The 13,002-nt window shown below is 37.2% G+C and overlaps 1 protein-coding gene across 1 annotated transcript in view; it reads left to right on the top strand.

Moving 5' to 3' along the window:
* nptnb (neuroplastin b) overlaps positions 1-13,002 on the top strand; it is a 65,804-nt gene that overhangs the window by 21,204 nt on the left and 31,598 nt on the right. Inside the window, exons 4-6 of the mRNA XM_081371951.1 lie at positions 406-753; positions 7,731-7,908; positions 9,606-9,700. Of these exons, the coding sequence (XP_081228077.1) occupies positions 406-753; positions 7,731-7,908; positions 9,606-9,700 (621 nt within the window). The remainder of the gene's footprint in view (positions 1-405; positions 754-7,730; positions 7,909-9,605; positions 9,701-13,002) is intronic.

Genomic DNA, 13,002 nt, shown 5'->3' with positions numbered 1-13,002 from the left:
ATGAGTTCTAATGGGAAAATTCACTCAAAAATGAACATTTTGCCATCATTTACTCATGCCGTTCCAAACCTGTATGCTGTTATTCTTTAACATTTATTTTTGTGTGCCATTAGAGAAAATGATGGCCAAAGTTTTATTTATGGCTGAACTATCCCTTCACAGTTTTACTGGGATGTACTTTCGAGCCTTGAAGGTCATGTTATACTGTGATGTAAAATGAAGAGCGTCCATTAACCTGTTATTCTCTCTTCCACAATATTCCCAAACTGTTTTCCACTCATCTCTGATTTGTGGCTTGTTTCTTCATGATTTGCATTTGGATCATACTTGTTTTGTGTTCTCCAACTGATCGGACGCTTTGGTTTTCTCTCGCACATCCCTCTTCTCCCACACTTTCCCCTCCAGCTGGGTTTGTGAAGTCTCCGATGTCGGAGATCAAGCTCACGGGAGACGCGTTTGAGCTGTACTGTGACGTGGTCGGGAGCCCGGTGCCGGAGATCCAGTGGTGGTATGCTGATATTAACAGGGCCGACTCCTTCAAGCAGCTTTGGGACGGGGCCCGTAAGCGGCGGGTGTCCATCAACACGGCCTACGGGAGCAACGGCGTGAGCGTTCTGGCCATCTCTCGCCTCACGCTGGAGGACGCCGGGATCTACGAGTGTCGGGCCAGCAACGACCCGCGACGCAACGACCTGCGCCAGAACCCGGCCATCAGCTGGATCCGAACGCAAGCCACCATATCCGTGTTGCAGAGTGAGTTATCTGTGTACTGTAGAGCTAGAGATGCTGAGATCTCTCCAGCTGAACTAGTCTAGAGCTCACGTTTATCCACCTTATTTTGCAAAACAGAAGTAAGCCATAGAGGATATGCACTGACGTCACTTTCCCAGTGGAAAACGCCTCCTCAGCCGGACTGAGTGGCAAAAAAAAAAAAAAAATGCATGACTGGATTTAATAGGAGAAACTGTGAAAAACGCCAGTAAAACAAATGATTACCAGTTTAAACTAAAAGTTTGACTCGATTTAGTGTTTTTTACAACTTACCAAAGATCCAGTGATCATGGATATTGACATGCAGCAGGAATCGTGTTTCCTCACGTTAATATGAGCCTGATTTCCATGCCTGTGAACGCTTTATATAAATACAATATAGGCCCTATCTTGCACCCAGCGCAATTGACTTTGTACAGCGATGCATGTATCATTCCTATTTTGCACCCGCGCACAGCGGACTTTCAGCGGGAAATTAGGGAATGAACTTGCGCTCCCGGGTGCGGTTCAGCGAAAAGAGGAGGCGTGTCCCGGCGCAAACGTTCCCTGGTGCTATTTTACAGATTCAGAAAACAATTCCTCCACAGACCAGGAGAAACCTCGTCTAAAGTCAGTGGCGCGTTCAGATGCTATTTTAAGGGCGCATGCTTGGCCATAATGTAGCGTGAGCACAACACACACACACTTTGCTTCTCTCATCTACACAGACGCAGCAATTCTCATTTTTAGAAAACCATACATTATTACAAGGAGAAATATTCCACACGAGGGAAATCATTGTGTCCATGAAGATGTGAAAAATAGGCATAAATCTAGCTTACACATTTACCCAAATTATCATACGCCTGTTTAACCGAAGCTAATCTGTGTGTGTTTCTCCATCCCCAATGTCACTTCTCTGTGTTTTACGGCCCTGACGAGAACGCCGGTCTCCTCGGCTGTGAACCGCTCCTGGCAAATCCACCATTATAATAGCAATCCGCCGTTATAATAGCAATCCGCCATGGAACAAGCGCGCCTGCTCTTAAAGGGAATGTGAGATGACGCTCTGATTGGTTTATTTCACGTTACGCCCAAACCACACCTATGAGTAATGAAGCGACTTCAGACCAACACATTTTAGATTTGCGAGATCCGCCCACAAAGTTACTTGCGTTTCGCGTTTGATACTTGCGTTTCAGATCGTTAAAATAGGGCCCCATAGGTGTAAATCCATGTGATCACTTATATCAGTGTTATATATATCATCATATCATTCAGCTAGTTTTTGTCAGTTTATTTAAAAACGTCCAATTATGCAGAATATACGATGGTAAATATTTAATTGATGAGTTGTCAATACAATATATAACAATACAGTATATAGTGTATGATGTAACCCCATAATTCAGCATATTGACACACAATGAAAACTGCAAATCCAGCTTTCTCTGCCTGGATCCATTTGTTTCTGTGAATCCATTTGCTTCTCTGTTCTGTAGCTTTCGTCAGTCTGTGAAAATATTCCTCAGATTTCTTGTCAAATCTAGTTGTACAGTCGATCTCAAAGCTCTTTCCCGTTTTAGATGTGTTTTGTGTGTTTTTCACATCATTCACGCTGAAAACTTATTGCCACTCAGTGTGTGTAAGCGCAGTCACTCCGGCTGACGGTGACGTCACATGCATACACACTATTGTCTGTGAATGTGTGAGACTTCGATTGATTCGCCTCTATGAAGTAGAAGAATAACAAGTGCACTAATGCTCAAACTGTTTAATGATCGTGATGATAAACAAATTCCTGTTTGCAATATCAAGCAACATAATGGACTTAACTAGAAGCCTTGTACATTCAAGTTGCATATCCGGCTCTTGCGTTAAAAATAAGGTGGATGCCTGTGGTGTAATGTTTGTTTACTCTGATACTTTGATTTTAATGGGAGTGATTTAGTGTAACTGCAACCATATGAATCCAGAGCTGATGTGCATTACATGTGTTTAATCATCAAGGTTTCGCATCTTTCAGAGCTGAACTGCTTAACCATGCTTTTTAAAAGTTGAGGTGGCAAACTGAAAGTTGAATTGCATTTTAAATTAGAAATTAGAATTTTTGTCAACTTTGTTTAAAAAAAAAAACAAAGCAAAAAAGTTTTTGAAAATCAGACAAAAATATAAGGTGTACTAAACCACTTTAGTGATGAAATAACTACAATCCCATGAAGCATTGCGAACGGTATAATCAAATTAAAAATGATGTAGAATTATAAAAACGACTCTTAGGTTTTCAAAGCGAGATCGTCTCATTTCGTCATTCGCAGTGCTTCATGGAAGTGGGCGGAGCTAAAGAGCACTTTTGGTGCATTCTGCACAGCATCATGGGTAATGTAGTTTTTCACTTAAATTCCACTGTTAAACATGATTATTTAAAAAAATAAGCTGAAATAATGCAGGCTGACGGCTTCAATGGAATCAAATACCATCGTAAGCTCGTAGCTCACAGTAAGCCGGGGTTTAAATCTTTAAAGGTTATTGTTAACAATAAATTTCTCAGTGGAGAAAATGAATGCACTCAAATCAAATCCTGGTATTCTTTGGCAGTTCAGTTCAACTTCACACTCTTGAACTGAAAGTGAGTCACTTCTTTAATTCTAAATTTTGCACAACCCTGGTGTATTTCGGCTATTTTATGATATGCACTTTCACTCATATTTATAGTGCAATTTCTGTTTTATGAAATTTTTTGTTATGAATGTTATCTGATCTTTTGGTTTGTGTTCTTCATATAAAAAGAGGAAAGAACCAAATGACAGGAAGCACCTTTGATTTACAAAGTATTTAAATCATCAGATCATCCCAAGATAGTCATTAACACATGATTATGTAATACATAAAGCATATTTGGAGAGGAAAATATTGGTTGCACTTTATTTTAAGGTGTCATTGTTACAGTGTCATTATATATTTAAGTACTAAGTAATATTAAGTACTTGCTATAAGGTTAGGGTATGATTAGGGTTTGATTGAGGGTTAGTTGCATGTAATTATGCATAATTTACTGTTATTACTATGGTAAGTACATGTAACATGTAACAAGGACACTGTAAAATAAAGTGTTACCAAAATATCTATAACAAAATTGTGATTGTGCTCATATTATGTTCATTTGAGATCTGATCTTTTGGTTTGTGTTCTTCATATAAAAAGAGGAAAGAATCAAATGACAGGAAGCACCTTTGATTTACCAGATCATCCCAAAATAGTCATTAACACATGATTATGTAATACATAAAACAAGTTTGGAGTGAAAAATATAACGAAATTGTGAATTTGCTCACACCGCCAACAAACAAAAAATAAAACGAAACCCCATATTATGTTCCTTTGAGTTATTTTTCTTTGACTTGGGACAGTATTGTATTGATTCCTTCTGTATTTTCCTATGGTTTGACCCTGGTGTGTCCGAATGTCACCCTTTCCTTTTGGCAGACTTTGAGGATTCCCGCTGAATTCAATAGTCTCTCAGTCCCTGTCCTCTCCTAATGCCCTTGAGCCTCTTGTTATGGATGACCACAAACCCAGACAAATCCCTCGCTCCCTGTCTGCCTCTCCTCCTCCTCCTCACTCCTCCTTCCATCACTGCTTCCCGTTTCTGGTTAACATTTTTGTTTCATTTAGTCTGTTTGTTTTTCAGTTTTTTGTTGCACTGCGTGGGTTTTTTATTTCCTTCAAAGCCCGACACCGTGTGCAGAGCGTAAAGCCTGACGGCGCTTTGAAGTCATGCCGGATTTTATCCGTGCATTTTTGTCCTTGGGAAAGGGTGGATGGGACCAGGAAGAAGACACAAGGGGTCAGTTCAGTTACACGGCAATTCCTTATCTTAGTACCTTGAGAAAAAACTAAAAATCCTAAGATTATCTGGGTGGGCCATCTGTTATAAACCTGCCCCGTGTGCCGGAGGATGACCTTGTGCCTTCTTTACATTTGCCTGTGATTCAGTAATGACATTATATTCAGATCCTCAAACGTGATTATTTGTGCATGTTAAACTGAAGATCAGGGATTACTGTCCATCATCTTCACTTGCTGAAGAAAACATGCGTCTGTTTATGACATGCTTCATATTCTGTCATTACTGAGAGTCAGTGTTTTCATATTATATGCATGTGATCCGGCATCGTCACATGCATATAACAGGCTATACATGCGGATGATGTATAGTTTGTCAGGAGATTTACGGTGGTCTTGTCGAGCTTCATAGGTTTCAGCGTGCTTGTGTGTGTGTAGAGGCTTTAGCGTGTTAATATTTTCACCCCCAAAACTTCTCTTCACAGTTTTCTTCCTGGCGGAAAAATCGATTTCTTGTTGTTTTTGGCCGAGGATTGTGAGCCGGAAATTAAATCCACTGATTGACCATTAAACTCTTTCCTCTTAGCAGGTGTCCTCCAGATGACCTTCGACTGGATCTCCACACTGATATGAGTGTGTGTGTGTGTGTGTGTGTGTGTGTGTGTGTGTGTGGCCGAGAGAGAGAGAGATAGAGAACTGGCAGTAGCGTTCCCCTCGGATAAAGCAAACTGCAGGAGAAGGTGTGAGGAATGTTAATTGGCTCATCCGATGCTCCTCCCCCAGAGTGGGAATGATATCTAGAGGTTTTACTGTACGAGCGCTGGGTGATTATTTTCCTTCTGGATGCTGAGGTTGCTACGGTAGAGCCGCTCGACACACAACAGGCACTTTATCATCTGATCAAAGCCTGTACATTTAGAAGGAAAAGTTTGACCATTAAAAAGTAGTGATATTTTGTTATTTGAGATTGTGGTCCCAGACTTTTGCCACAGTAAGCATTGTAAATCTTAATGAGCATGGTGAACCTGTAAAAGTTTTTTATATTTTCAATTTTTTAGAATTGCATGTACATTTATAAAACTATACTTTGCATTTTTTTGCGGCATTGAATTACAAGAAACCAGTTACCGCTGCTGTGTTTCGACTACAATGGCTGAGGGTGTGACGGCAGATTTGACATCTTACCTGTTTATTTTATGCATGACCGACACATGCATATTAATATGCAAATTATGCAATATGCAATAATGCATATAAATATGCATCACATTATTAATAGGGCCAGATTTACTAATGGACACTTTCTCATCTGATTAAAGCCTGTACATTTAGATAAAAAAGTTTGACCATAAAAATATTGTAAAAATACATAAAATACAAACATAATGTACAAAAATACATAAAAATAGCGATATTTGTTATTTGCGCACAAGTCCCAATGTTTCAAAGTTTTTTATATTATATTAAAAAAAAAAAAATTAAATGCATGTACATTTATAACACTATACTTTGCGTTTTTTTGCGGCATTGAATTACTAGAAACTGTTAACACTGCTGTGTTTCGACTACAACGGCTGAGGGTGTGAGGACAGATTTGACATCTTACCTGTTTATTTTATGCATGACTGACAATATGCATATCAATATGCATATTATCCAATACTGCATATTATGCAATATGCAATAATGCATATTAATATGCATCACATTATTAATAGGGCCAGATTTTCTAAACGCTCACTCCAGCGCAAACCCTCTTTTGGCGTTAAAAACTACTGTCAGGATTTACTAAAGACACGCCGTGAAAGATGAGCGCTAAAAAGATGAGGATATTTTGCACCTTAGTGCATATGCATTTGTAGGAGTTTCCCTTTCAGATGCAAAATTTATGGGAGGAGAGTTCGCAGTTTGCGCTCGTCAATTTACTAGTATTTGCGCCATTATTTACCACCTTAAACAAGCATGTCTTAATCCAGACGCTAATTTGCGCGGCTCTTGGTAGATTGCGTTGGTCATTATGGAAATGATCTGCATCTGGGTTCTTTAATTTGCATGTCGTCAGTAGATTGTGCTCTCACGCTACAGAAGTAAATCTGGCCCTAAATTTATTAGTTTATGTTAAAACTCTGTAATCCAAATGAATGGAGATTTTCTATGCCATTCAAATGCATAAATCTCAAACTTAGGCCAATATTTTTGAGTGTTTCATTGATAGCTAAAAGCATCCTCCATATAGCTAAAATATTTCATGAATAAGGACGTATGGGACTTTGTGCGTTTCAATTCTGTACAAATGTGCACGTGTAGATTATTTGTTTTTATAAAATAAAATAAAAGCATTACTAGTAGAGATAAACTTTGACCACTGATATCTGCCAAGATGAACAGAAACTGTGGCAGTGTTAAATAGACATTTTGCACACAAATCATCCATGTTTAACTGGATTTAATGGAAACACAAGATGATTTTGCTGTAAAAGTGGTCTTGTGTTGAACTGATGAGGCTTATATTGTGATCAGATCAGAAACTGCATGTTCACTTTCATTCTTGATTGTCCTCGGCTGTGAATTGAGTGTCTATTTTCTAATTTTTTGTTCATCTCAAAGAAATGTTATGCCATTTTTGTCCAATTTCAGGCATACATTAAGGCGAGTATGGAGATATAGATGCTCTTAAAAGGAATGGTTCACCAAAAAAAAAAAAAAAAAAAAAATCATGTCTTTTGAAACCTGAATGACTTCTGTGGGAAATTTAAGATTAATTTATGTCTGAATGTCCAATCTTCTGGCTTCACTTGACTTAAACTTTTATTTTGTTTTTGTCCTGTTTTGGAGCTTAAGAGTCATTGGTCACAGTCCACTTTCTTCGATTCATCTAAAGAAAGAAAGTCATACAGGTTTTAAACGACAGTAAAATTTTGACCGAATCTTCATCTTTGAGTGAACTGTCCCTTTAAACTTCTAAATAATCTATAAATGGACATATGTTGAACCTAATTTACAAGATTTGTTAACATTATTTGGTGTGCAACCAACACAGGTACACGTCCAGGAAGGTCTCGAGGAAACACGAATGTCCACTAAGTTTGTGATGTTGTGTTCTCTAACTGTCCAGAACTCTGTCTTCGTTTCAGAGCCACGAATCAATGCTTCCGATCAGGAGATTTTGCAGCCTAAAACCGGGCAGGAATTACCCATCATCCTTCAGTGTAACCTCACGAACTCGCACAGCATACACCAGGAAAGCTTCTGGATGAAGAACGGACAGGAGATCGCCAACACAAAGACCGCGCACAAACACACAATGTTCAAGTGAGATTTCAATGGAAAATGTGCTTTTTGCTTCAGGTTTACCGACTGAATGCGTCTCTGCTGCATCTGTGGCATGATGTCAATTACCACAGATTAATCATTTCATCCCTCAGATTATTAAAAACTACAGGAAACATGCTTAAATTGATAGATTAAGGGTTTCCAGTAGTTTAGCATTAAAATATGAAATCGACTGCACTGATTAGTGCTTCAAATACATCTGACAGGAGGATGAATCTCATTAAAATGTGTCATATTTCACCCAAAATCAAATAGAAAACAAACATATTAATGTAATATCATTCATAGATATTTTTATTATCTAATATTTTTTATAATATTTTGTTTTTAAAGTTTTATACATATTATGTTTTATATATATTATATATTATTTAATGCTTTAAAAATTATTCATTTTTGCAAATGTGAAATAGAATTTAAATGTAAAATATAATTATGATATAAATTTAATTTAGCACTTTGTTTTCCATTTCATTTTGGGGTGAAATATGACACATTTTCATGAGAATTATCACATTCATTTCAGCATTATTAATGAGAATGTTTTTGGTTTATTTTGCATTACAGTAATGCCAATCATATAATGAAAATAATGTCACGATGCATAAATCACTTAATGGTTCTATTTAAGCAAAATATTTATTCATTTTGATATAAAAATGATATAATTTGTCAATTTCTCTCTTTTGACTTCGGCATTTTTTCCAGTTTCCCTTCCGCCCGTGGAGTCTGTAATATATGAGTATTTGAGTGTAGCATCTCAGGATACTGAGGACAATCAGGATGTTGGAGCACAAAATCTCTTTAGTAACACGTCTCATCAGAGTGAGTGATGTGGCGGAAGGCGATCTGCTGTCAGACTCATGTCACAGACTCAGTAGAGACGCTTCACTCCTGAGTCGACAGCACGGCGCCGGAAGCTCTAGCTCTGTCCAACAAAACACATCTCCACCTGAAAACTGCTCTCTGAAAACATCCTCGCAATAGAGTTCTGTCTGGCGATTAATAATGCAATATATCTCCATGATTAATATCGGCTCCTAGAGCAATAGTGCGCCTGAGAATGCTTTCATGTCATTCCAAAACCCTGTATGCTGTTATTTTCTGTTGCAATTTTATATAGTGACAAGGTATAATGAACTGCAAAAAGAGTTTTATTTCAAGCCTTCTGAAGTCATTTGCTAGTTGTGATGAAAAGATAAAAAATTCAAGTTATTTGCCTGAAATCTTTCTCCATTCTCTAACCCAGGATCAGTGGCGTTTTCTAAAATGTTGCACCCTTTTTTAATATGAATGCACGTAAGATTTCAGAGCTTCTGGAAGACTGTCTGTGAGTAAAGATTAAATGTTCTGATGCATGATGCGAAGGCAAGGTCGTGGGCTCGATTCCCGGGGAATGCAATGCATGAGCTGATCTGATGTAATGCGTACCTTGAATGCAATGTGAAAGTACTTATCTGCCAAATGCATATAATGTAAATGTCCCTCACACATCTTTAGGAGACTTGAAATATAGTGCAATCAATGTAAGCTTGATGCATGAAAAAGAACAGCATACAAGTGACATGAGGAGGCTTTTTCTTTTTTTTTGGTGAACTGTTCCTTTAAGAGTTTTATTTATTTTTTAGAGATGTTCTATTTTTGAGCTGGCAGTGATTTTGTTTCTTGTTTTGTAGGTTAAGTAAACCGAGGGCAGATGATGCTGGTGAATACATGTGCGTTTACACCTTTAAATCAGCTCCAAATGCCAATGCTACCATTGAGGTCAAAGGTAAGAAATCCTGTCAAAAACTCATTAACATGCCGTTAACACCATCGAAACGCTGTTGCCATCCAGTAGAGACCTAACCTGGGTTATAATTAGCTATTGTTTAGAGTTGCAATTAGCCTCTCTTCACCTTAAAATAAACTCAGCTGAGAGAACAGCAAGAGTTCTGGTCCTGAATCCTCACTGCCTCTCGAGAGCCGCTGTCAATCATCACCAGGACTTCATAACCAGTCAAACGTGCGGCGACTGTAGATTTCAGACTGTAGGACTCAAAAGAGGAAAGAAAAAATGACTCACGGAAATGTTTTTATGATTCTCACTGGTGTTTCTTATTAGTGTACATCATTTTATATTACTGTAAAAAAAATGTAATACTATGATTTTTTTTAAAAACATTTTAAGCATAAATTAGTACCTGAGATATAAATAAACCATTGTTATTTGCACTTTACTAAAGAGATTTTATTTATTTATCATATATATATATATATATATATATATATATATATATATATATATATATATATATATATATATATATAATTTAAATAAGCATAAATTAGTACCTAACAATATTCCAGCAATATACAATAAAATAAACAATACAACAATTTTTTTGCATATTACAAAAAGAGATTTATTTATTTTATTTATATTACAATAAAAACTGTAATACTGTTTTTTTTAAATATTTTTATTTAAATTAGAACAAATTAGTACCTGATATAAAATTATACACATTACTAAAGATATATAAGATTTTTATTTCTTACATTTTAATTTTTAATTTATATTTAATAAGCATCAATTATTACCTTACAAGTACCATTATTGTTTTGCATATTACAAAAATTGCATATTGCATATCATATTAATTCTTTATTAATATAACAGTTAAAACTGTAATACTGTGATTTTCTTTTCAATTAAAATTTTTATTTAAATAAGCATAAATTAGTACCTGACAAAATAAATCCTTTTTTTTTTTTGGCGTATTCCAAAAATGTTATTTATATTTTATTTATGTTCAGTAAAAACTGTAATACTATGACTTTTATTCTTAAAATGTTACTTTATAATTTGAATGTAAATAAGCTTAAATTAATGCATATAAAAAATTAGGCCTTATTATTAATTTATATTATGTGGTGAAATATAGTCGATCCATGCATGTTCTTGCCAGGCTTTGTGAAATTCCCTCATTCTCTAATATTGTAGACAGTGGATTATATTGATAACCACAGATAATGTTTGCATGCATATGAAGTGTATTATGTTCCAGCATCCCCCGAGAGCCGGCACAGTCTGAGCTCGCCTGCGTGTTCCTCACTGTTAAGCCAATTTGTTGTGACACGCCGTCAAGCGCACTGAGCATGCCCAGACCATCATGTCAAAGCTCACTTTAAGCGTTGCCTGGTTACGTAACGCGATGATGTCACTCTCGGTGCGGCCCGCGGCCTGTTAGACGACAGAAACACACGATCCCTCATCCTGACGGATTGTCCCTGTCCTATTTCTGTCTCTATACATTCACAACCAGAGCGAGCTTCTTCCCATCAGGCTGCTGTAAACTCGTCAATTAACGCTGTTCAGGATTTTTGATGCTTGATAGTATTTTGGTGAATATTTTATAATGTCTAATCGTTTTGCAAAGACACAAAAAGGAGAAAATGACTGAATGAAAACGAGACCAGGTCACATTTCACCACGTAATCAAATGAACTGAAAAAAGTATTTTAATTTTAATTAAAAATAAGTTATTATGTCTACTAAATAATATTTAGAAATATAGATTTTTTGCAAAAAGAAAACAGCTATTTTAAGACTATTAAGATTACTGCACTACTCGCACACGGAGGTCGTAAAAAAATCTTGTACAAATACTTAACATTATAATGTATACTAATAATTAACATAAAAGCATGTGAAATATGATCGACACATGTTCTTGACCGGTTGAGATTCACGTAAACATTGATGAAAGTGTTGAAGCGCAGGATACTAGATGAAGATGAGCTTGTGTTGAACTGAATACCGAATGTGTCCCATCCTGCATTCTGTTCACCCCCGACCACTCGTGTGTTTGGCACACACATACAGACACACACACACACTCTCTCTCTCTCTCTCACACAGACACACACACACACTTGCTCTCTCTCTCTCTCTCTCTCTCTCTCTCTCTCTCTAATTCAAATTCAAATTTAAGTGAGCTTTATTGGCATGAAAAATTGTACATTGTATTGTCAAAGCATTTATATGAGCATGGAAAATAAAAAATGATCAAAGTAGAACAAATTCTGTATTGCACAAGCGTGGAAAAACGGGAAGAAATAATAAACGGAGCAATTCCAATATAGGGTCTTCACACCAGTGTGTGTGTGTGTGTGTGTGTGTGTGGCAGGAATTGATGTACTTTGCTGTGCTCTTCTCAGCGTTCACTTCATGGTTTTTAAGGGCTTTATAGTAAGAGTTGGGGTCACTCAATTTTAGATGTTTTCAAATGTAATGGCTCTTTTCTCAAAGTGGATTAATAGAGGATACCGGCATAATTCTGCCCTGCATGTGTTATTAGGTGTATTAGGTATCGGATGTTTATCCCATTTGTCGAATCCGTGATTTAGGAGAAGTTTTGGCGATTCATCAGTGTATATTGAAGAGCTGATAGTGGGCAGTCCTCGAGTGAAGACTTCAGTTTGTTTATTGCCAATTCTGATTGCACATTTATTGTTTGAATGCATGTTTTTTATGATGTTGTATGTTTTGCCCCATACCTCAGGGCCCTATCTTGCACCCAGCGCTATTGACTTTGTACAGCGACGCATGTTTCATTCCTATTTTGCACCCGACGCACAGCGGACTTTTCCCTCCACAGACGCACGTCGGTAAATTAGGGAATGAACTTGCGCTCCCGGGGGCGGTTCAGGGAAAAGAGGAGGCGTGTTCCGGCGCAAACGTTCCCTGGTGCTATTTTGCAGTTTCAGAAAACAATTCCTCCACAGACCAGGAGAAACCTCGTCTAAAGTCAGTGGCGCGTTCAGATGCTATTTTAAGGGCACATGCTTGGCCATAATGTAGCGTGAGCACAACACACACACACTTTGCTACTCTCATCTACACAGACGCAGCAGTTCACATTTTTTGAAAACCATACATAATTACAAGGAAAAATATTAACACACAAGGGAAATCATTGTTGTGTCCATGAAGATGTGAAAAATAGGCATAAATCTAGCTTACACATTAACCAAATGATCATACGCCTGTTTAACCGAAGCTAATCTGGGTGTGATTCTCCATCCCCA

This window comes from Scardinius erythrophthalmus (assembly GCF_964197995.2).
Source record: "Scardinius erythrophthalmus genome assembly, chromosome: 8".
NCBI lineage: Eukaryota > Metazoa > Chordata > Actinopteri > Cypriniformes > Leuciscidae > Scardinius > Scardinius erythrophthalmus.
This window is presented reverse-complemented; position numbering and strand designations above follow the sequence as displayed.